We start from the raw sequence: 25,675 nt of genomic DNA, 5'->3' as shown, positions 1-25,675 counted from the left end.
TTGGATCAAAATCCAGCCTATTTTTCCCTGAGTACTGTATCAACCGCAGTTTTCATCCTATTCAAAATGATAATGTAAAACACATTTCCAGGTAGGAGTGTCACCCCTCTTCAGTTATCAAAAATCGGTTGGTCCCCCTTGTTAGGCATTTTGCAGATAACACCTCTTCAGCAAAGTTTAGGACAGATCTCCTTTTCCCAAACCATTCTGTACGACCTGTACATGTAATTCAGCATTACTTCCCCTCCAGCTTTTAACATTTCAGCATCAATTTTATAGTCTGGTGCTTTACCAATCTTCAGTTGGTGTATGACCTTACTTCTTCAAAAGCAATTACTTTATAGCTAAGTTCACCTTTCTTCACCTCTCTTAAAGTGTGTAAGGCTATGTCTACACCATAGGCGCCAACTCTGTGGGTGCTCTGGGACTGGAGCACCCATGGGGAAAAATTAGTGGGTGATCTGCACCCACCGGCAGCCAAGCTCCACGCCCCGCCCCCCCACCACCTCACCTCCTCCTCCGCTTCCTCCCAGCGCACCGCGTCTCCGCTCCTCCCTCCCTCCCAGCACTTGCTGCCACCAAACAGCTGTAGCAAGCGCTGGGAGGCAGGGGGGAGGAGCGGGCATATGGCGGGCTCAGGGGAGGAGGCGGGGAAGAGGTGGGGCCAGGGCGGGGACTTTGGGGAAGGGGTTGGAATGGGGGCGGGAAGGGCGGGGCAGGGGTGGAGTTGGGATGGGGCCAGGGGCAGAGGGAGGTCGAGCACCCACCGGTGCCCGAAGAAGTCGGCGCCTATGGTCTACATTACTGTGGTAAGTGAGTAATGTAGCTGGAGTCGACAAACCTTAGGTCGAGTTACCACGGGGTGTACACCATGGGGGGGGTCAACAGGAGAAAATCTCTCATCGACTTACCATACTCTTCTCGTCGAGAGTAGAGTACAGGGGTCGACTGGAGAGCATTCGGCAGTCGATTTGGCGGGTCTTTACTAGTCCTGCTAAATCGACCACCAGTGGATCGATTTGAGAGCATCGATCCCAGCTGTAGTGTAGACCTGCCCTCAGTGTTCTGTCTGGCTGAGCACATCCTGGAAATGTTCCATCCAATGGGCTCTCTGTGCTTCCTCAGTGGTTCAAATTATACCATCTTGAGCCTTCATAATGCCACAACAGTTCAAGAATTAGGATGTCAGTTGTTTAGAAAAAGCTTTTCAAAATCCCCTCTCCTCGGCTTCTCTTGCTTTATTTCCCATCCATTCTCTCTTATCTTTTCTGGCTGATCTTTTAACTTCCTTTTCTTTGTCTGTATCTTCTTGTTGCAGAATAGTTTTTTTTTTACTGTTGTTTCGTTCTTGCTGAATTGTCTTCTTTAATCTTTCCTTTCTTCAACAAGCCTCCATGTCTTTGGTTGGAGCCTTTCTTCTTTCTTCAATCTTCTCACCCTTACTGTAATCCTGTCTGCATCCACACCTGCTTCTCTACAAAAAATTGCCATTGTTTCCTATGAGAGAGACAAAGTGGATGAGGTAATAGCTTTTATTGGACCGACTACACACAGCAGGGCTCTTCTTCAGAGCTTCTGACCTGAAGAAAAGCTCTGGGTAAGCTTGAAAGCTTGTCTCTCTCATCAACAGAAATTTGTGCAATAAAAGATATTACCTCACCCACATTGTTTCTCTAATGTCCTGAGAGCGACATGGCTACAACAACACTGCACACAACATTGTTTTCCTACGTCATCCATCAGTGTCTTTAACTCTTCAAAGCTGTTACTAAGTTGCAGCTTGAGATGCACGCTTGCTACTGGATCTATTAACTTTCTAGTATCATACATACCCTCTGCAATATTACCTTCCTTAGTTTTATTTTTGTTTCCCAATAAGAAGACAGTGATCACTTTTGACATCAGCACTCACATACATTCTGGCATCCAACAGTGATCTCCTCCAGTGCTTACTAATGGCAACATGATCAAGCTGTTTCTGGGTAAAAATATCATTTGATCTTCATGTCAGTTTATGTCTTTCTTTGTGTGGAAATACTGTACTCTCACTGCTAAAACTTTGTGCCATTTTTCTAATTTGAATTTGTCTGGCTTTAGCTTCCAGCCATTGGTTCTTGTTATGCCTTTTTCCATTAGATTAAAGAGCCCTTTAGTATGCTATTTTCTCCCTGTAAAGGTACTTATACACTGTTATCACTTCTCAATCTTCTTGTTGATAAACTAAACAGATTGAGCTCTTTAAGTCTCTTTTTAAGGAATTTTCTCCAGCTCTTGTATAATTTTTTTGACTCTTTTCTGCAGCTTCTCCAATTTTTTCAACGTTCCTTTTAAAATGTGGACATCAGAACTGTATGCAGTATCTCAGTACTGGTCTCACCAATGCCATATACAGAAGTAAAATCACCTCCCTACTCTACTCACTACTCCCCTGTTTATAGCTCCAAGGATTGCATTAGCCCTTTTTGCTAAATAATTTCCTTGGGAACTTAGATTGAGTTGCTTGTCTACTATGACCCCTAAATCCTTTTCAAAGTCACTGCTTTCCAGAATACAGTGCCTGAACCAAGAGCTATGGCTGAATTCCTTGTTTCTTGAGGTATAATTTTGCACTTGGCTGTATTAAAAAACATTTTGTTTGAATGGGCCCATCTTATCAAACAATCCAGATCACTCTAAATGACTACCGTCTGCATAATTAGCTACCATTCCACCAGTCTTTGTGCACCTGCAAATTTTATCAGCAGTGATTTTATATTTAGTTCCAGAACATTGATGAAAATGTTCAAAAACATTGGGCCTGGTACCAATCCCTATGAGAAACCACTAGAAATACCCTCTTTCAACAATGGTTCTCCATTGATTATTAGTTTTTGAGATCTGTTAATTAGCCAATTCTTAATCCACTTAATGTGTGCTTCATGGGTATTGTACAGTACTAATTTTTTTTATCAAAATGTCATGCAGTACTGAGTCAAACATCTACAGTTATCTTTATCAACCAAACCAGTAATCTCATCAAAGAATGAAATCAGTTTTGTTTGATAAGACCTATTTTCCATGGAACCATGATGACTGTCATTAATTATATTTAAGGCTAAGATTTTGTCACAGATATTTTTAGTAAAAGTCACAGACAGGTCACGGGCAAAACAGAAAAATTCACGGCGGCCGTGACCTGTCCGTGACTTTTACTAAAAATATCCCTGACTAAATGGGGATCTGTGGGTCCCCACACCCCTGAAGCAGGGAGCTGCACAGGGGCTAGGAGATGCCTGTAGCATCTGGGGGTTGCGGGGTATCCCTGCTGCCTGCAGCTCCAGGGGTCCCCTGCAGCCACCAGCGGGGGCCAGGAGCCGTGAGGGTTACAGCGGCTGGGAGCTGTGGGGGTTCCCCTGCTCAGAAGGGTTCCCCCGGCCAGGAGTCGCGGGGTTCCCTGCTGCCCGCCGGGAGTTTGAGGGATTCCCCGCCACCCAGAGTGGCCTGGAGCTGGGAGGTTTCCCTGCCGCCCCTGGCAGCTGGGTGCTCGGGGATTCCCCTTCCATGGCCAGGAGCCTGGGGTTCCCCCACCACCCGGAGCAGCTGGAAGTTAGGGGGTTCCCCCACCACCGGCAGCTCCGCTGCCCCCCAGCTGCCAGGAGCTGGGCTTCCCCCGCCCCGCAGCTCCCTGCCCCCACTGGCGGAGGAGGACCCTGAAACTCCCAACCACTGCAGGCTGAAGTCACAGAGGTCACTGGAAGTCACGGATTCCGTGACTTCCACGAACTCCATGACTAAATCGTAGCCTTAATTATATTCCTATCCTTTAATCAGTATTAATTGAGATCTATATCAGTTTTTCCATTATTTTGACTGGGACTGATATCAGACTACCAGCCTCCAGCTACCCATGTTACCCTGCTTGTCCTTTTTTAATATAGTAGAACCTCAGAGTTACAGACACCTTGGGAATGAAGGTTGTCCATAACTCTGAAATGGTCCGCAACTCTGAACAACACGTTACAGACTTCAGACACAGGGGAGTTGGGACTGCAGCCACATGGTTTGGGGGGTGTCAGGGCTCTGGGTGGGGGAGGGGGTCAGAGCTTCTGACCCTAGGGGCCACCAGGGTTCCTGGCGGGGGTCTCAGGGCTTCTGTCCCTGGGAGCACCAGGGCTTGGGGCTTTAGAGCTGGGAGGATTGGGGCTTCAACCCTGTGGCTCAGCTCCAGGTTTCAGTTGGGGGGGGCACTAGGGCTTGGGGATTTAGCTACGGGGGGAGCACTGGAGCTGAAACCAGCACTCCTCTCATAGCTAAAGCCCTGAGCCCTGGCACCCCCAGCAAAATTGAAGCTGGGAATGGAGCCATAGGGCTGAAGCCCCGAGCCCCAAAACTCCTTCCAGTCTGAAGTCCTGATCCCTGGTGCTCCCGAGGGTCAGAAGCCCCCTGCACACACACACACACATCCCCGCCTGGAGCCTGACACCCAGGCCCTGCAGATGCAGCGTCAAACCCCCATGGCTGAACCGTGAGCCCGAGGGCTAAAGCCCCGACGCGGTACAGTATTTGCTGTTTTTTTGTTTTGTTTTGTTGTCACCGCTGCTGCCTGATTGATGATTACTGGTTTCACAGGGTGTCCGGTTCACCAGTAAGTCCGTAACTCTGCTGTTCGTTTCTTTGAGGTTCTACTGTACTGGCACAGCATTAGTACTCTTGTCTTCCGGAATTTCCTCTGTATTCCAAGATTTATTAAAAATGATCATCAGAAGGACAGAGATCTCCTCAACCAGCTTCTTTATGTCTCTTGGGTGCAAGCTACCCGAGCCTGCTAATTTTAAAATATATATCCCAAATGGATGTTGACTAACATCCTCCTTCAGAACTAATGGACTGAAAAGTACTTCACAATCCTCATTTGATATAAGTACAACATCCTGATTCTTTTCCAAATACAAAGCAGATATATTATTGAACACTTCTACCTTTTCTGCATCATTAACAATTTTACCATCTCCATCTAGAAATGGTCTATACTGTTGTTAGGATTTCTTTAATTTCTAATATACTTTAAAAACCCCTCTTTTTTATTGTCCTTAGCCCTGACAGCCATTGATTTTTCTCTGATTTCTTTAGCTTCCCTTATCAATTTCTACACTTTATAACTTTTCATTTATATTCATTGCTATCTGGTTTTCTTTTTTCCATTTATATGTTGCTTTTGTAATTACTAATTATTGCCTTCCCTTCATCACTGAGCCAGAATGGGCTTTTAGCCAAAGTTGTCCTCTCTTTGGATTGTGGAATCATGGCCTTTTGGCTATCAAATAAACTCTTCTTAAAGAACTCCCAACTTTTATTCAAATTTTGCTGTCTAAAATTTTCCTCCCACTCAATTTCACTTATAATTTTCCTTAGCTTTGGATAATTAAGTCTTTTAAAGCATCAGGTATATATATATATTACTGGTTGGGATAAGTTTGTTCCTATTCAAGAAAGTACTTAAGCAATTGCATAAGTACTTACTGAACACAGATAGACTTAAGTATGTGCTTAAAATTAAGTAGGTGCTTATGGCCTCAATTAAGCAAAACACTTGAGTATATACCTCATTTTAAGTATGTGTCCATTGGCTCCAGTCAGATAACTCACATACTTAAAAGTTAGGAATATGCTTAAGTACCTTTCTGAGTTCGAAACAAAATGTTTTGCTGCATCTGGGACTAACTGTTTGAGTTTAGATGGCATTCATAATGCAAACTGCTTCATCTAGGACTTTTTTCTCTGGAATGGAATTGTTCCCACTAAGTTATTTTCTCTGTACAATGGAATATGAACAAATGGCTTTAGAAAAAACAGTGTGTAGTCTGGGCACTGACCTACTGTGCTGTCTAATCACGTAACACACACCATCATAAAAATATGTACACCTCTACCCCAATATAACGTTGTCCTCGGGAGCCAAACAATCTTACCGCGTTATAGGTGAAACCGCGTTATATCGAACTTGCTTCGATCCGCCGGAGTGCATCGCGCCTCCCCTCCCCCCGGAGCACTGCTTTACCGCGTTATATCCGAATTCGTGTTATATCGGGTCGCGTTATATCGGGGCAGAGGTGTATAAAGAATTTAGTGTCATTCACAGCCGACATCACAGATAAATTAATCCAGAAGAACAAAAAGCTATCCACTTAGACTACTGAAAGAGACTGGATTGCAAAAGCATCTGGTCAGTATCATAAGTCATTTAAAATAGCTGGGCAGCATCTTATTCTTTTGTTGATTCATCCATCTGAATAATTCAAATAAAGCCTGCTTTGCTTTACATCATCATCATTATTATCTGTTTAAATTGTTAATAAATTGTTTTCACGTGTAAGTAACCATATCATAGATGCATATGGCAACCATGATGTTAAGGGAAGATTATAAGTTGATTTGCAGCTTTTGGTCCAAATATGATAGCAACCACTACTTAGGTGGCTGGCATATCAACATTTTTTTCAATGGAAGTGTTTGAATACAGAAGTAAAATGCAGAAAATGCATGATCATGCAGACAATACTAGGCAATGTAGCTCTTCCAGCTTTCAATGAAATATATTGCCTGGGAATTTTTCCAAAGGAGTCATACTTAATTGGTAAGGGTTCAATATCTTCAATTGCTTTACATTCTCTTATGCCAGAACATCCACACACATTACACCACGCAGCTGAGCATTTTCCTTTGAGCAAAAGTTTTGCTACACCTAATTCCCAATATAGTGATTTGTATTTTGGGGGTTTTATGCTTTCATTACTCTCTGTAATATTTCCTTTGCTTACCAAATGCTCCTTCCTTTCACTATTCTGCGGTAGAAAAAAATGCATTGTGCTTTTAAAAAAAGTGCCACAGGAGTAAAACTTTAGAGTAAATGATATGTACAAGGGTTTAGAAAAAATAAAGTGGTTATAGAGTCTGGGCCAGACACTGGTATCACTGAAGTCAATGGAGTCAACATGGATAACACTGGATTATTATACCCTTTCTTAGATATCCTCCTCCTTGTTGTGGCTGCCTCTAGATTGTCACATACCTAAATAGCTTTTATAATATATGTATATAGTGACACTCTCTGTTGTATCCAGTCTCTGTCTCCACTGCTCTGACTGCTGTCAGAATCATTACTCTTCTTACTAGGACATACTTAGCTCTAGATTTTCTTGCTGGGCTCTTGGCTATGACTTCAGAATTCTTTACCTGAGCATAGGCTATTTGCCCTGTCCTTAGTGTCCTTCAATACCTTCCTGTGCCCATTGTGTCTGTCCTTCTTGTTCTGTTACTGGCTAGAGCCACCCTTAGTTCTGGCAACTCTGTTTCGGATGCATCTGTCTCAGACTGTCCCGGTTCTGGCTGCTCCCTCTGTGCTACAGCTGTCTTGTTTCACCCTTTTATTATGGCTAGTTGTCCCTCATGTTATTCTCTCTCTCTCTTTCTCTGTTGCTGCAGCTCCTCAGGGCGACATTTCCTGCTGAAAGGTATTTCTGGTGCAGAAATGCCACCACTCTTTCTGCTTTGATGTAAAAATCCCTCAAATCCTCTCTAGTGTTCAGCAAACTATATTTCCTATAGTGTTTGGGGTATAATCACATGTTCTTCAATTTTGGGGAGGATACCTTACTTCCAGCTGCATGAGAGAGAGCCATTCTCTGGTGTAACACAAGAGTTTTACAAGAAGGCCTGAATGGATTTTTCTGTTAATATTACTTATGAATAAGCCATTATGACTTTTTGTTCCTCTACATGGGTACTTATGGCTCTAGTGGGAGGGGACACACACACATTTTAAGAATCACTAGCACAATGCTTTTGAAATATTCAAACATCATTATCAACATTTCAAGTGGAAACACTGTATTTCATAGCACTACAGTATTTGTTTCACCCTGCTTCTGGGCTTAAGTAAATAAATGTCTTCAGAGCTTAATGTTCTTCGCATGTGCAACCACAGAGGACAAAAAAGTGGAAATGAAGAATATATTCAGCTCCAAGGCATTTAAATAGCATAATTTTAATGTTTATCTCTAAGATGCATAAAGGAAAGAGAGAAAGAAGGGCAGGCTCTAAAGTTGCAGATGTTAGCTCTTTGTCAAGACAGTGTTTGAGAGAGCTGGACGGTTTTAATTGTATCTAACAAATCTATACAATAGTAATAATAAAGATAAAGACATTTACTGGTTGTCTTTTTGTTAAAGAAAAATTAAAGAGCAAGTTTTGTCATTTTGTTTCTGAGAAAAAGATTGTGAAGAGAAGAAAGAAGGGGGAAATCCACAAGGCTAACCAGAGGCCATCGGGACTACAAAGTGGAAATTTAAAAAACCCAAGAAATTGCTTAAAAAATTCCCTCCATACAGAAAATATACTTTTGTGTAGCAATGAGCCAGTAAAAAGGAGAGGTTTTTTTTAAAAAAAATGTCAGTAAAGTCCTGTTTTTTTCTCTTTGAGGGTCCAATCCAAATCCCATTGAAGTCAATGGAAAGAATCCCAAAGAATGTTGGGATGAGGCATTAAATTAAAAAATGCCAGCAAGTGGCAAAATATCCACAAAAGAAATATCAGTCATGGTATCCCTTCCCGGTACGCATTGGAATTATCCAATGCCTCATTTTGCAAGCAGGACCAGAAGGCATTTGATTGTATTATCTCAAAGTACCTGCTAAAAGCCATGGGCAAGGCACAATGGGCAAAAATAAAAGATGAGCAGCAGCAATGAGAGAGATAGTGACTAGGGTACATTTTCCTCCAGATTTACAATCTAAGAATAATTTTTGACATATAATTTATCATAATATTTATACTGACAGACAGTAGAGAGAAAGATGGAAATGAAAATGCTGCCTATTCTTCTAAGTGGCATGTTATTCTGTCTCCTCGCTAGTTAAACTGGTGAACAGTATTTGCACAGAATGCTACAAAGATATATGGGAATGAATAAGGAACACAGGGACATAAAAATTGCCACATCCAGTTTATTATCCTGCCTCCAATAGTAAACAGATGCTTATGAGGAAAGTGCAAGAAACCCCGAAGTGGGCAGTTATGGAATAATTTGTCCGGAGGGGACGTTTCTTCCTAGTTTGCATTAATTAGGGGTTGATTATATCTGAAATATAGGGATATGTATACTCTTGTTTTGTTTTTTAGTCCTCCGCACCTAAAACAGGTCTTCTCTGAGACCAATCCAAAGAAGCCGCTAAACTCGTGTTTCATTTTAAGCATAATCCGCTTGATGTCACTACTCACATGCTTAAAGTGCTTTGCTGGATTGGATCAGAGTGCTCAGCATCTTGCAGGAGCAAGCCCTGTATGCAACACTTGAGGGACAACTAGGATTCTGGGACATCTGGAAAACCACCAGAGGAACTCAGCTGAGAGGCTGGCAGATCCACTGGCCTTTGCAACTGTTACAGTTAAAAAAAGGAACCTTTAGAATGTGATAATCTCTATACAATATACAGAATATGTTCTAATCCCCTGAGAAAGCACTATGATCCTATAATGTTGGATCTGCACAAAATAACTAATAATTTACTGATGTGTCTTAGTGTCCCATATGTCATTTCAATGCAAATTAAAATTACTTAATGTTTGTAAAGTGCTTTTACGATGAAAAAGTAAGTGCTAAGTATTATATTAACGTAACTATTATCCTAATAATTGGACAAAAATAAACATTATGAGATATTTTGGATACAGATCTGAGATGACCTTTAGAACCTTTTGAGGTTGAGACATCATTAGCAAACACATGGTGGGTAGATCATTTAAATGAAAAGAATACTTCAGCATGCTGCAAGGTGCTAGCCATTATGGTTTAATTCATCTATGGTAATTTTCAAAAACCTCTAAATAACTTACAAGTCTAAATATCATTTTCAAGGATACTGAAAAGGATACTTAGGACCCTGAGTCATATCAGCACTTTTGAAAATATGACCCTGATTATTTGATTTTTGTGTATTATGTCATATTATAGATATCTCTTTTTTATCCATTAGGTCCTACACACTCAAGATCCTCCACCCTATAAGGCTATTGACGGCAGAGGGCTAAAGTGAGGCCAGACCTTTCTGCTGAGTGGGAGTAGCTAATGGATGAAAGAGTGTGTTTCCCCCTTGCTTAACACAGTATGAGTGCAAGATGATATGTAAACACCCTGGAATACAGGGTACTTTGGCTGCTCAGCAGGAGGCATAGGGCCATACTGCTGCTGTGCAGTCAGAGTCTGATGTCATGCACCTAGTGATGCAGAGGAAAAGGGGGCTATAGAAAATGAGAGCATCAGTGAGGTGACTTCCTTGGTTGAATCTCCAGTAGAAGGTTCCTCTCCTATTGCTCAAAAGAAGAATAAACATTTGACCAGAATATGAACTGGCTGCAAAACCCACATTCTTTACAATTTGTCTAAGATCATATTTTCCATACAAATGTTCTGCTTGCAAAGCACCTATTAAATTGTAACATGTAAATGAATTACAAGAACTGATAACTATGTGATTTATTCAAAACAATATAGCTTCTGTATTAATTGATCTGATGGTACACTACCAAAATATACTTCCTCTATATGGCTACTTAATACATAGAATTTGGAGACTGGGTGAAAAAGACTTTTTTATTTTATTTACAAATCCTTGGAAGTGTTATTTCCACTTCGTACTTTGCTATTTCATGGTTGTAAGTCTCTACCTTCATTTGATGTGGGATTGAAAATGGATTAGAGATGTAAGCTAAATGGACTTGTTATATATCTTCAGTAATTCATACCTAAACTAAAGAGCTTATCTGATTTTTTTAATTAAAACTGTTTTTGTTTTGTGTACCTCATCTAATATCACTAAGGGGAAACATCATTTGTTATCAAGATACGGAAACAGGATTTGAACTTCGTCAAAGTCTTTTAACGAGATATAGGAGAATCAGTGACGTATACATTGTTTACTGTTATATTAAAGATATTCAGAGAAAAAATCAGTCCTTAGCTCTTGGGTGCAACCCCCCACTGAAGTCAACAGAAACTATGTCTATGTAACTGAGGGGAAATTTTCCCAGTTGCTTTGTATTGCATTAAATGATGTACCAAAATATGCTCTCTTAAAAGTACAGTAAAAATCAAACTGTAAAACCAAAAAGGTGATAGCCCTGAAATGTTCTATTCCAATAGTCAGATACAAGGGATGATCATGCCCCAGGTAAAACTCAAAAGGCGGTGGCTTGGTTCAGTTGCAGAAAATAGATCAGGATACCAATAGCATATTAACCCCCTGCTTGCTGCAGAGCTGCTCTCTGCAGGCCTCTGTCCATGGAAGCACTTAGGATTGTTCTGTGAGCAGTGGCAGGGCAGTGGAGGGAGAGGGCTGTGACAAGTAGATCCAGGACTACACAAGTCCTCTAGCCACAGAGGTTGCTGAAACTCTGAGGCTGTAATAGCAGCTATGGATTGGCTCCAGAGTCTGGGGAAAGGGAAGACTCCACTCCTCACAGAGCATCCCTGAGTAAAGCCTGTTTACATGGGCTCCCAGGGCAGATGATCTGGGCTACTGTGCCAATTCTATTTCCAATGCCCAAAGTGCCAATTGAATGCCATTTCTGGCATACAGAACCCTCTCTCTATCTCCTTTCCAAACATAAAGACAGTCCCTGATTTCAGTACATATTTTCTCATCATTCCATACATGCCAGTTTCCTTCTTCTCAACTGCAAGCTTTCACACTGAGATTTCTTTAACTAAAAAAATGCAAAGTTTTCCCATAAGTAAAACAATAAAACCATCCCACTTTATTTCAATGTGAATTGGAGACACCTTAAGAGTTTTCTCTAGATTCCCACCAGGGCAGGGACTGAGCCTCTCTCTGCACTTTTAAAACACCTAGCACAATTTGGACTCTGCAACAATCTAAGTAATATATATAATAATAGTTTTGTATTGCAGCACTCCGAAAACTCACAGCTTTATTTATATAATTTGCTAACAATGAAGGTGTTGAACCTGTAAACCCCAAAATATCCCACACTATTTTTGGTTTCCTATCTAGTAATTTCTGCGGTGTGTGCCTTTTTCCAAGAGTGCATAAACTTTACAAATGTAACATGTTCTCCTAACACAACTACTGAAATATCCACTATTCCCACCTTTTTATAGGCGATCCAGTCAAACACCCTGTCAATGTCTGTGGCTCGCTGCACCTCCTGTGAGACTGGATGTGAACTGGCCAAGCCGTCGAGCAGCATTACTTCATGTAGGACATCTGTCAGAAATCTCTGCTTTTCCTGAAATACAGTACATGCAATAATATCATGGACAGCTGCACATTTACAACTATATGGAAATGATGAACATCAATCAGAGACTCACAGGCTCAGCAGCCTTCCTTACTAGGACCTGTTAAAGTAAGTCTGTATGGTCTGGTTGTCATTCATAGTAACCCCTACTAGTTCCTGAATTAAAACCAACTGGAATCAGTTTTAATTGTGTGTACTGTGGAACCCACTGATTTGTGATTTTGGTTGTGGTGAAAGTCTATTTGACAGAAATTAAAATAAAGACCATTAAATTATTTTAAAAGCATGCAAAAGTGTAAATGCCAATTCAGACAAAAGTGATATTCTACTTACAGTGAAGTTATTGGGGTAAAAAAGAAGTTTTCAATCATAAAAATAAATGGCTATTAAGACTTGCAGAGTTCTTCTTATCCATAGACCTCAAAATGCTTCACAAAGGTGGGTAAAAATAATTATAACCACTTTACAGATGAAGAATTTGAGGCACAGAGAGGTGAAGTGACTTGTTCAAGTTCACACTACAAACTGTACATTTAATCTGTAAAGCTCCAAGTACTCTACAGACTTCACCTACTTAATCCTCACAACATCTTTATGAAGACAAGAAGTATTATTAGCCCAGTTTTACATGCGGGGAAACTGACACAAAAAAATTAAATGACTTGTTTAAGGTTAGAAAGCAAGTCAATGACAGGTGAACATCCAATTAATATCCAGTGTATGAATTTGTTTTCATCTCCACCATAAATATATATTATAAATATATGTCAGAACCACTGCAGATTTAAACTGGCAGTAAAGTTTACTAAATGCCCATGTAGAAGTACACGTGGACTATGAGCACTCTCTTTCATGGTTCAGTTGGGGACACTTTCTTCAACTGAGGAATTTAATGCCCTTAAAGTTATATTAGTGTTGATGCCTCTGTTCCACAACCTTTTGTCAGCAAAGGAAGCAGCTCCATCTGCTCAGGTTTTCAAGCCAGGTATAAATGAGAAAGGTGATTTAAAAATTATTGTTAATTACAGTTTAAATATTGTTTTTTCTGAAATGATATATTTTAATGTTTATCTCTATTACAAAAGTTGTTGAACTGATGTTGACCTCGTGGCATAATCTTAGGGATCTCCTGGGAGCGTGGCATTTTTAAAGAGTCACTTTGATATACACAGATAAAATAACCACATGATTACATAATGGATTCTGAGCTTAATTTCATGTGTAGAAAGGTTTTGGTACCAGTGTGTTAATTTAAATTATAAGACAGCTGAAAAGCTGTTCCAATGCAAATCCATCTGGAAATAAACCTTTATGTTAAAATTCATCAAGGTACAAGAAATGTACCTTGAGCTGATTATATATTCAAGCAATTAAAAACATTGGATGCAAGAAAACCAATTACCCAATACATACTTAGTGTTTCAGCTAGCCATATTAGGTAGAGTTTATGAAAGGAAATGTAATATCTTGTTCACATTATCTTTCATTTTAGAATTTCTAGAGTAATAAACAGTTAGGTGCTGGTCCCTTTATAAACAGAAAAACTCAACACCATCTCAGAAGGGCGAGAAGGGATGAAATTCAGTCGAATTCAGGAGAAAACAGTTAAAGTGCAGGAATCATAAACCTCTTGGTCACACCCGGCTCACTTTCAGGCAATACTGGATTCCCTGCCTGTTGGTCAACAGCGGGATTTTTTAGTTTATGCAGATTGAACACATTTCCAAAGTTCAGTTTGGAAATCATGATTACCAAAGATTTGCTCAGGTGGGTTTTGAACATGTAGAATTTGGTATGAATTCATTAAGAAGTGACAGGGTGTCAGTCACATGATTAGTTTATAACAACCTTGAATCAAGTAGATAAGCAGGTAGCAATCTAGGAAATTTTAAGGTGAGGTTATAACAAGATGAAGAAAAGGTGTAAAAAGGAAATGTTATGTTTGTTTCTTTGTTTCTTAGCTCACATCTTGATAAGCCAAAAAGGTGTAGTTTTGAATCCTGTCAGTCAGAATTAAAGCAGACTAACATTGCTGAGGCATGTTAGCTGGCTGTGTTATAACCTAGGCTCAAACAGGGACACAAGCCAGACATCTAACGTGCTTTCAGACATGTTAGCCTGCATCTTAATAAGCGTTAAGAGGGCTTTTCAATGACTCTTGACATTCTTCAAAACAAAAAACAAGTATACAATATATTTTAGGGTTGGCAAGTGGGAATGCAGACTGAGGAGGCAACAGGAAACTGAAATGGAACAAGTGGTATGAACTGGAATCAGCTTAATTACCATGTTACTTTAACATTATAGCCCCTATTAGATAAAGTTATGTTAGTGTTGTACCTAGCTGTGAGTAACCTTGAATGCAACAAAATCATTAATACTACATTTTGGAGAAAAGGGGACTTTCCTTTCCCCTGCAGTGTGTCAAATAAGATAGTATTAGTCTGTTTCAACATGACATCTATAGGACCATGGAAGCAGCTAACAGGCACTGTGGAGAACCAAGCAGAAAATCAACGTGTTATAAGGTCAGTGAGCTATGAATGTGGTAGGTGAGAGGGCTAAGGCTTAACATGAAACAGTTACAAAATATAGTTTAAGATTACTCTCTTCTGAGAACGTTCAACTGGAATAAAAAATACTGCACTCAAATTCTCATTGCCTGTGAACCCTGTACAGAAAAAGAAAGTGGAATTCTGCACGCTGCCAAGAATGCAGAGTTTTCCTCAGATCACCTAGTCTCTGTTTGTAGCATGACTCTGTGCAAATATGCTGCAAAGGCAACTGGAGCTATGCATGGAAAGTGTTAGTTACCCTATATGAGGGCAGGGCTGCATGGTAGAACAGGGATGACAGCAGACAGCAGAAACCTGGAAGAGGGTTAGAACTCTACAGGGCCAGTATCAGGACATCAGAAGGTTGCTGAAATAAGTGGAGTACTGTCACTGTATTCTACACCTTTCTCCAAAGCCAGACAAAAACCAAGTAAGTGATTCTTGATTCCTTCTTCCGTCACCACAAATGCACAGTCTCCACCAATCCAAACCTGATGCTCCTCCTCACCACCTTTCCTGTCTGCTATGAGAGGAACAGGATGCAAAGTCAAACTGCTTGAACGATGGATGGCAAGAGTCTGGAATCCCAGGCCCTCCCTGCTTGTGAAGAAAAAAATGGAGTACTAACTGCATTGCTTCAGCGACCTCCTACTGCATCCCTCTCATTCTTCACCAGCTCCTGCACCAGCATCCAGTCATGCTCTGAGCAGGCAGGGGTCCGAAGGAAAAAAAGATGGTGTTAAGGAGATGAATGTGCCAGCAGCTTTGCTTTTAATTTCAGTTACATCAACTCATTTATTTTCAAGGTCTATTCAGATTCTTACATTGACATCCATCATCATATCATCTAAGTGAATTTATCTTCATGGAGATAGTTCCTTTTAATTCTGATCAGCAAGTTCCTCCAATTTTACCTCTTTGATCTTATCCTTGGCTGCTTTCCCCTAAGCTCTGTGCTCTTCTTTCCTTGATGACCATGCCCATTTTTGCAAATGCACAGTGTGCAAAATGGGTTGTTGGCAGAGTTTAGACTCTGTTGCCTGGAGTGCCAGCAGCATGACTGTGAATGAAATGAGCCTCGTGGATAGTAGGGTCTACACATTATCTGCCTATAAAGATACTTCTCCAGAGTATTTCTGTCTGTGAAATTTTGCCATTCACTTGGATTTCTAGTATAGACTTTGGACTGTAAAAGCAATTGCCTTTTAGTAGTCTTCTTCGTGTATAAGATGCTACATCTTAAACAGTAAGAAAATGTGAAATTATATTCCTTGAACAGAAAGGGCTGCAGCAGCAGTCAAAAAAGTTAACAGAATGTTGGGAATGATTAGGAATGAGATAGATTATAAGAAAGAAAATATCACATTGCCTCTATATAAATCCCATGGTACGACCACATCTTGAATAATGTGTGCAGACCTGGTTGCCCCATCTCAAAAAAGATATATTAAAATTGGAAAAGGCACAGGAAAGGGCAACAAAATGATTAGGGGTATGGAACAGCTTCCATATGAGGAGAGATTAATATGACTGGGACTTTTCAGCTTGGAAAAGAGATGACTAAGGGGGGGATATTATAGAGGTCTATAAAATCATGACTGGTGTGGCGAAAGTAAATAAGGAAGTGTTATTTACTCCTTCACATAACACAAGAACTAGGGGTCACCAAATGAAATTAATGGGCAGCGGGTTTAAAACAAACAAAAAGGAAGTATTTCTTCACACAACGCACAATCAACCTGTGGAATTCTTAGCCAGAGGATGTTGCGAAGGCCAAGACTAAGGCTAGGTCTACACTACCCGCCTGAATCGGCGGGTAGAAATCGATCTCTCGGGGATCGAATTATCGCGTCTCGTCGGGACGCGACAATCGATCCCTGAATCGACGCTCTTACTCCACCAGCGGAGGTGGGAGTAAGCGCTGTTGACGGAGAGCCATGGAGGTCAATTTTGCCGCAGTCCTCACAGCGGGGTAAGTCGGCTCCGATACGTCGAATTCAGATACGCTATTCGCGTAGCTGAATTTGCGTATCTTAAATCGACCCCCCCCGTAGTGAAGACCTGCCCTAAAACAGGGTTCAAAAAAGAACTAGATAAGTTTATAAAGGATAGGTCCATTAATGGCTATTAGCCAGGATGGGCGGGGATGGTGTTCCTAACCTCTGTTTACCAGAAGCTGGAAATGGGTGACAGGGGATGGATCACTTGATGATTACCTGTTCTGTTCATTCCCTCTGAAGCACCTGGTATTGGCCACTATCGGAAGACAGGATACTGGACTAAATTGACCTTTGGGCTGGCTCAGTATGGCTGTTCTTATGTTCTTTATGTTCCTTATGTAAAGGGGTACTCCTTTGAGAACTGCATAAAAGCTGAATCAAAGTCCTGTGCATACAGGATAAGGATGATGTAATGAAGGAGGGCTGTTGCTGCTTATTTAATAATGCTTTATTGAGACATAATGCAATGGAATAAGTTAGTTAGCATGACAATAAAATAATACTTGAGCTTGTCACATAAAAAATAATTTCCAAAAATTAATATGAAATAGAGGACAAAGAATTTTAAAAAACCCACTGGAATACATCCAACAACTGAACAAAAGAAATAATAGGAATAGTACAATAAGACCCATAACTGATAATTATTATACATAAGAGATCAAAGGGCTAAACATTAAAGGCACTGCCTTTGTTCTGGAACAGGCATTCAAATGGTTTGCAGATTAAGGGATTTACGTGAATAATGTTTAATATGTGTGTCCAAATCGCTACATGATTTTTTTCCTGTCAAACTAGTCAGCAATATCTTCTCCAGAATAGCTAACTTTTTCTAGCCATCAGGAGTATGGAGGGGATTTGTGTGATCTCTGGTGCCTGTCAAAAGAAGTGTTTGCAAGAGATAATACAACACATTTCTAGGTGAAATTGGACTTTAGAGGGATATAGTCTCTGGAGTATCCCAAGGATGCATAAAATAAGTATACGACAAAGATCCACTGGGCATATTTAACACAAGAGGCAAAACTAACATCTCTCTGTTTGTCTATATACTTTTAACCAACACCACCCACCACCATAGTGGTTGAGCGACTCCCAAGTGTTTAAAAATAAAAGTAAAAATCTCTCTTCCTTCTCCAACTATAAGGAAAATGGCTTGATTAGCATTTTTTTTTTATTTTTTTTTTAAATTGTGTGTGTGTGAAAGCACCCATGTGTGGAATTTGTTGAGGGAAAGCTAAGTCAAGTTCTGCATTTATTAGTTCTAAAAGTTTTGAGAGGTCCATGTTCGTACTCATCTCTTATTCTTCCATACTCTTGCTCCAGCTCCCGTGAGAGTTCTATCTATTTCCTGCACTCAGGAGACTTTCCCACTGGTTGATAATTCCATTGTTTCAGAGAAATGTTGCTGCTGGTGGAGTTCACCACTGAGGAGGGAAACACTGTCAATCGTTTAACTAAAGTTAAACCCATGGATAGCTCTGAGTATCAGAACAGAGAATCTGAAATGTACTGTCCATTCAAATGAGAGCCAGTGCAGGTAGCCAAGCACTGTGGTAATGTATTCACAGGTCTCTGCTGCTAAGTTGGAGTATTTTCAGGGTTTGTGACTTCCCCAGCAACTGTAATTATTGCTTCTCTTCATCTTCTACATCTCAAGTATAGATGTGATTTAGTTATACACTAAATCAGTTTTGCTCCAGTTAATTTCCAAATAATAAGGGGGAGAAGAGTTGAATAAAATGGGGAGTTTTACAACAAAAAACATATCCCTACATTTACTTACTTCACTTAAAATACTGGTTAAAAAGACGACCAGTTCAAGCCTCCCAAAATCTTCCACTCTGAGTCTTGTTATCTCCTTGCAGCTGCCTCCACAGCAACAGACACAGTAGGAAAATGGATGAACACATATTTGTTCCTGTATTAGTCCCATCAGCATTGAAAACATTAGGCTTGATTTATCCTGATGATGCTGGGTCTATGTGCTAAATTCATCCTCCAAGGCCAGAACAGGCTGCTCCTCCACCATAGGAATTCACATCCAGTTCAGGGGACCAAAGGCAACATTTCAGCCTTGGGAGAGCGGTTTTACACTGTGGCTGGTCTTCCAGCAGAGCCCCTGCCAATGATTGCCAAAAATTACACTAAATCAGAACACTTTCCAGGTGTCATAGCTGTGCTGGATTTTGAAAGTCCAGGAACTGAGCTTTTCGGTTCCGAAAGCGATGAGGTCTAGGGAGCACAGGTCTTGGGTGAATCAAGCCCATTTTGTGGGTCTGGAACAATCCTTGCAAGATTTTGTTCCTTTAAAATCTGCTTTCATGTTGTATGCAATTTTAAAACTGTAGCCATATTGATCAGAGTAGACAGCTGAAATGTCAAAACAAAACAAATAAAGCATTTGTCAACATGCATGCAACCAAATATAGAGCTATTTATGTGGCAACCAGACTTACCATCTGGAATATGGTTTTAGGTGAAGTGGGCAGTCAGGTTCAAGGAGAGGGGATCCGATGGGACAGGAGTCTCTGCCTCAGTCTTCTTCCTCTGGAGGAGTTGTAAGATGCCAGGAAACTTCGCTCCCATCCTCACTCAGGACAGGGAGAGGAGTTGTCAGGTCAAAATAATGCAATCTTTAGCAGTTTTAGCAGAGTTTCACTTTGAAATTAAAGGTTTACCCAAACCCCAAACTCAGGAGATGTGAAATCACATGACCCAAAGCTTCTGATAAGAATGGATATTTTATGTTTTTCCTCAAAAGGAGCAGATAACATGGAGCAAGAAGAGAACTTGACATTCTCTAAACCTGTATTTAATCATCTGAATAAACATGTATACCCATTTATGTCTGATCGCTAAGCTGCACAGAATTTAACTACTCAAGGTAGTATCCTTCACACCGACTCTTCTTGCCAAAACATTTATAAATTCTATTGGAAAAGAACATTTGTTCATGGAAATTTCTTTTCTTAGCTGCAAATTAAACTAAACTTTTGGACTGTGATGGTTAAAAGGGACTAGTAATATGTAATCAGAATGTCTTGCAACTTACCTGTCCATATCCTGTGATATTGAATTATACATAAGTTTCTAGATAATGTCATATAGAAAGTTTCCCTTATATCATATAAATCATATACCGCTTGACTTCAGCAAGTACTTACTAAGGGAAAAAACCACACTCTGTGTGGTATTAATTAAAGACTTTTTTCTTAGAGGCACTGGGAGGCTTTAACCAAAAAAGGAGAGATAAAGGAAGTTTTTTTTAAAAAAAGGAGAGACTAAGTCTCTCATTGCTGAGCCAGCATGATATTGACGTTGGGTTACAAGGATCAAGCAGACTACAGCTCAGGTCTGAAATGCCAAAATAATAATAAAAAAATCAAAAAGACGCATGTCTTAAGTCTACGTCTTCAAAAATGTTAATGATTTATCTGGTCTTTCTTGTGAATCAAACAAAGCCTAAGAACATTTTTTTGAGGGAGATAAACATTTTAGGAGGCAATTTAAGACAAAGTACATTAAAGATATGCATAAATCTAATTGCAATATTCATTTTTTTAATTCTGCCAGTGAGAATGATAGGCAATTAAGATCATTTATCAAGGACTTGAGCAGTACACTTTGAGATGCTCTAAGAATTTAGTTTAATGACGTTTAGTTTAATGATTTCCCATTAATATTTATTTTTATACTCAAGTAAGTTCTCTCACCATAGCGTTTTAAAAGAAAAATGTTGGTATGCAGACTTACTACAACATGAAGCTACTGCAGGAATGGCAGAATCATCTGGGCATGAAGAACTGTAGTATGAAGGATAGCTTCAGCTCACTCAAAGAAAGTAAAGGATTACCAGCCACATGAAAAATGGAGGTTTTACTCCTGATACTTCAATCAAATGTTTCTAACAAAGAGAATATCCCCAGCAAATATAACCATGGTTTCCAAAAAAGTAGTAAGCAGATGTGGGAAAGAGAGGGCTGCCTTTTCCCCATGCTCTACCTGACAGAGAAGGAAGACGATTCAATGCGTGACACTGAGGTACTATGCCTTGACTCATTCAATAAATTTGTCACTGTAGCCCAACCCTTATAAAATAAAGGAGCAGGAGAAGGCCACTGGGCTCTGTGAAATGCTTTCTCAGCGTCAAGCAAGGTAGTGACTGCTAAAGCATTTGACATTTGTGTTTGATTGATAAAAGGGAAAATTACATGCCAGTAATTCCTTTTGTCACAGTCCTCTACTCCTATCCCACTAACAGAGATATTCAAGTACAGACAGCACGATGGCTCCACCTACCATGAAACAAAGAGGTAAAAGAGCTGTCAGCAAAGTCCTATATATAAATGTCCCTGTCTGCCTCCTTTTCTTCCAGAAGTGGCAAACCTGCCTCAGAGGGGCGGGGGGTGAAATGTAGGATGAGAGAAGACAGGACTATGTCAAAGGGAATTACCAGTGGGTACTTTTCCCTTGTCATCTGTCCCTCTTCTGTCATACTGCTAACAGAGACACCTACATCTACTACCCCCAGCAGGGGCAGGTTGACCTTCTGATGTCACTTGTAGGAGTTTATAACAGAAGAAGCCACCAGGATAAAAGTCAGATACAGCTGGTACTGCCTTGCTTGCCTCTAATATGAGAGGCTCACCTCTCACTGATCATGAAATGGCAACACATTTAGTCTTTAGGAATTTCATATACTGGCCCAGATGGTAGTTATGTTAGTGGCAGTTTTCCTCTTATAACAGTCCTAAAATCACAGAAGTCATTGTTTCAACTTTCTGGACATTCAAGAATGAGATTAAACAAAATTTCAAAATGCAATATCTTGGGGCAGAAAGGGTTAGCAGCAGAAAATGGGGAGAATAATGGGTTAATTAATATGAAACTCAGTGTTTACCTTAGGAATAATACCCAGCGGGAGGCTAAAATTCACTTCTTAGAAAAGAACTGAAGGTATTGGAGCTGATAATGAGGATGCTCAGCTCCCTGATCTGCCTGTTTGCCATTAGCATGACCAAGAAAGCACCTTGCAGGACAGGAGTTTAAGAAAAGCCCCTCCCAGAGATTAATAGAAAGGCTCTCGGTAGACTCTTCAGCATGAGAGAGGGCCTCTGCGGTGACAGTCATGGGAGGAGAAGATGGAAAGCCAGATCCACTATAAATGTGAAGCAAGTAGGCCCACCACACTAAGAAAGATTGTACAGGAGGAGACAAGGAAGAGAGTAGTTTCCTCAAAGGGGTGGATAGAATATACCAGGCTAAACAGCAAGGATTTTAGAGGCCTCAGATGGAGTGCTATTCAGGGGACCAGGTCCACACAGGATGTGACATGCCTCAGAAAGTGAAGAGTAGGCCAATTCAAAGTATGGGGAAGAGGCAGAACCTGAAAGAGATAATCCAGAGTAGCCTGAAGTCAGTCCTGGGAAATGAAAGCTTTCACCACTCTACTAGATGTCTTGAGTGGTTTAGCGCTCAGCAGGAAGGACATGGTGGCTCAAATTTACTACAGCCACTGGGGCCAGTGTGGAAGCAGAGAAGGAAGAGGTCTGCTACTGTAGGCTGGCTGACTAGCTGCAGAAGGGGACAGGAACTGTGCTGCCTGATTCCAGAGAGCAATAGGAGATTGGGTTGGGGAGTGACACAGTAAGGCAGGCAAACTTCTATACATCTTGCAGTCTATAAGGATTATGGGTTCTAAACCATGCGAAAGGCACCACTCCATGGGCAGAAAGGGAAATAGTGTGATGGACTGGAATATTTCTGCGTCCATTTATGTAATTTTAACTGCCAAGATATGTCAAGGACAGACCAAGAGCAGCTGGTTGTAATGCCTGACACCTCCCTGCAGGGGTAACACAAGACTCATTAACTATGACCATTTTCCAATCAGAGGTCTACCCCTAGGACAATGATTTTGCTATAGAGAGTGGCCAGGCTGAAGGAAACTGATTTGCCCAGTTTGGACTCCAAGTGGGCTGGGACTTCCTGACTAACCACCTGATGGGAGTTCTAAAGCTGAGCAGTTGGTCACCTGAACAAAAGGGGAAGAAACCTTATTTAAGGACAGGCTCTGCTCCAGGCTCCCTTTTTCTCAATGGCAGTCCATCATCAGACATCAGGGTAGAGAGCAGAGAGCGTTTTGTTGTTTTCCTAAAGAACTATAATTCTTCTGTGCTTTGAGAGTAAAAGTTACTGCAGGTTTAGGAACGCCTATACAAAGCCTGTTTCTTTACTTTACTTGACACATGGTCCCCAAGGAGTTAAACTATAAACCAAAGCACTCCATAGCAAGGTGGAGCTTGGTAGGGGCAGGTGGGAAAGGGAGAGGGACATGCATAAGTGGCTGGAGAGGCTTAGGATGTGAAAGCACCTGTTTTAGGGACAAGGGCAGTTGGACTGTAGAGTTCCAAGGAAGGGGGCCAGAAAATAGGTCTGCTCCCGAGGAGAGTGCCTTAGAGGCCCAGAGCTAGAAATGGCACCTGGATTCCACCTAGACCCAGCTGGCTTGGAAGCATGTGGTATCCCCAGGTTGGGGCCAATTACTACAGACTGGTGACCATCAACTAGGGGGACTCAGCCAGGTCTGTAACAAGATGGACTGACAAATCCAATCTCAGAGCCTATAAAGACTGGTGATCCAGCTGGCTCCTTAGGCGTCTCCCCATATAGATCTCTGAAAGAAGCAAAGGGCTCTGTGCCCATCTTCTTGCTTTTGCAAGATCTTCTTATCCTTTCCCCCTCTTCAATTCTGTTTCCTTCTTCTTTCCTTTCATCTGTCTTCTCTTTGATCTTGCGTCTAGAAGGACAGATAGTAGTAGAGTAAGAAAGAGAAGGAGTAGGGCAGGACTATGGCTGTATACCGTTAAGTATAAGGAAGCAAAAGTGAAGGAATGGACTCAGACCTTGTATATGGAACTTGACTGAGAGATTTTTTATAGGTGGAGCCTTTATGCTGTTGGTCCATGAACGACTGATGATATACAACAATGTATTTTTTTCTCCTAAAGCTAAGACTTACCTTCCTGCCTTGAAGCCCATCTGATACATGGGATGATGAAATTACATTTGAATTCAAGAAATATAGCAATGATTTAGTATTACAAGAGACATATAAGATTTAAGCGCTGATTTAGCACTTTTTAATTTTTAATAGAAGGGTGATGAAATATGTCTCAGGCATCATTTCATTTTGAGGTATCTTTGCAAACATATAAGTAGGAGAAGGCTTCTGCTTGAAAAGCTTTATAAGATAGACAGGAAATATGGCAGCACTGGAAGATTGATTTGGTTCCCTGTTTTTAACCCCTGGGATGACAAGTCGTATTAGAAATTGGCTACTAATTGTAAATTTAAAAAGTGTAAGTTATTTCCTATAAAAATTCTTTGTTTTCCTATGTTAACTGAGGGCTAAGCAGTAGAGAGTGTTAATGCATACCATTGCTAAGGCTATCTTAACAAAATGTACCAGCCTTAGTCTTTTATTGGTGCCTAGACCAGTCCAAAAAGAGATATGATAGCATATTCTGTAACAAACTGGAAGGGAGTAGTATTTGATACTTCAATCCCCAAGGTTTGAGGATCAGAGGAGGATTACAAGAGTAAAATTTTAAAATTGTAAAAGCAGGTCAACTTTCTACCTTTCCCCATTCTTTGGGAAGAGATTGGATTTTATTATATTATTTTTGGCTTTGCTGATGCAAATCACTCTCAAAGCCTTGCGTGATCATATTCAGTGGAATCTTTTATGCGTATTTCACAGGTCTGAAATACTGTTGATGCAGCAGTATGCAGCCGCCTATGTTGTTGCTCTGGCTATTTAAGTAACATCATTATGAAAAATAGTGCTAAAGGTTCTTGGTGTTACAACTGATTTCATGTAGCTTGTAATGTGTACTCCTTCACTTTTGAATAAATGGAGTTGTTTGGAGTAGTTTTTCTTTTGCTAATTGCTTCTATTTGTTGCTTAGTCTTTTTAGATGTCAGAATAATCTTAGTAGCACATGTACTCTTCACTGATAACAAAAAAATAACCAGAATGCCAAAATCTGATAGCTGTAGCCAACTTTTGCTTGTTAGTCCTACCATCTTTATAAAAAGAATGAAACATCAAATTATTAATTCCCACTGTAGTCTGTAAAAAACACCACAGTAGGATGCTGTACTGTTTAACTTGTCATGTGTTCTATCTTGCCACCAGTTTTCTAACTATTTAGATGTCAGTATGGTTATTTTGGTATCTAAGGCTAATGATATCAGAAGCCTCATGAAAAGTTTATGTCAACTCTCCTTTTTCATTTAAAATAACTTGACAGATAGATATTTTCCAGGCACAGCCATTTTGCTGTTATTAATTCTAATTCATGCACTGCATGTTTCTGATTTCCAAGGTTTAACTGTCATACTTTGTTCAACCCACATGCCTTTTGGTTCTCCAGTATGTCATTTGCATAACACTGAACATTACATTCACTCCACAGGAATTCTCAAAAAATATTCTCCATTCAAGATGACTTCTAAAGCAAAGTTATTCTGGATTTGTTAAAGAGATTATGTGGCGAACAAATGACTATGATGATTCAAAGATAAAAACCAGTGTATGAACATTGTAGTCTATGACATTTCCCTCTGCTAAAATCATCAAGAGCTGCCAGATTCCATTGCATTTATAATTAGACTGATTATATTGTAATTCAATATGTGTTCTTCAAAAAGAGGAAGAGAATGAGTTTTATTACACCCAAAGCTAGGTGAACCCAACAAGCTTACCTATGTGAGGCAGATGTCAGTTCAGGTATAGATTTATTTTGCTTTTTTTCATAA

General features: G+C 40.4%; 1 protein-coding gene across 1 annotated transcript in view; it reads right to left on the bottom strand.

The window, feature by feature from the left end:
- The window catches only part of TRHDE (thyrotropin releasing hormone degrading enzyme), a 299,578-nt gene that overhangs the window by 129,105 nt on the left and 144,798 nt on the right, over positions 1–25,675 (bottom strand). Inside the window, exon 6 of the mRNA XM_024212178.2 lies at positions 12,145–12,282. Within this exon, the coding sequence (XP_024067946.2) occupies positions 12,145–12,282 (138 nt within the window). The remainder of the gene's footprint in view (positions 1–12,144; positions 12,283–25,675) is intronic.

The sequence above is a fragment of the Terrapene carolina genome, unplaced genomic scaffold (assembly GCF_002925995.2).
Source record: "Terrapene carolina triunguis isolate 2854851 unplaced genomic scaffold, T_m_triunguis-2.0 Scaffold68, whole genome shotgun sequence".
Taxonomy (NCBI): Eukaryota; Metazoa; Chordata; order Testudines; family Emydidae; genus Terrapene; species Terrapene triunguis.
Note: the sequence above shows the minus strand (reverse complement) of the source record. Positions and strands in the feature narration are given on the sequence as shown.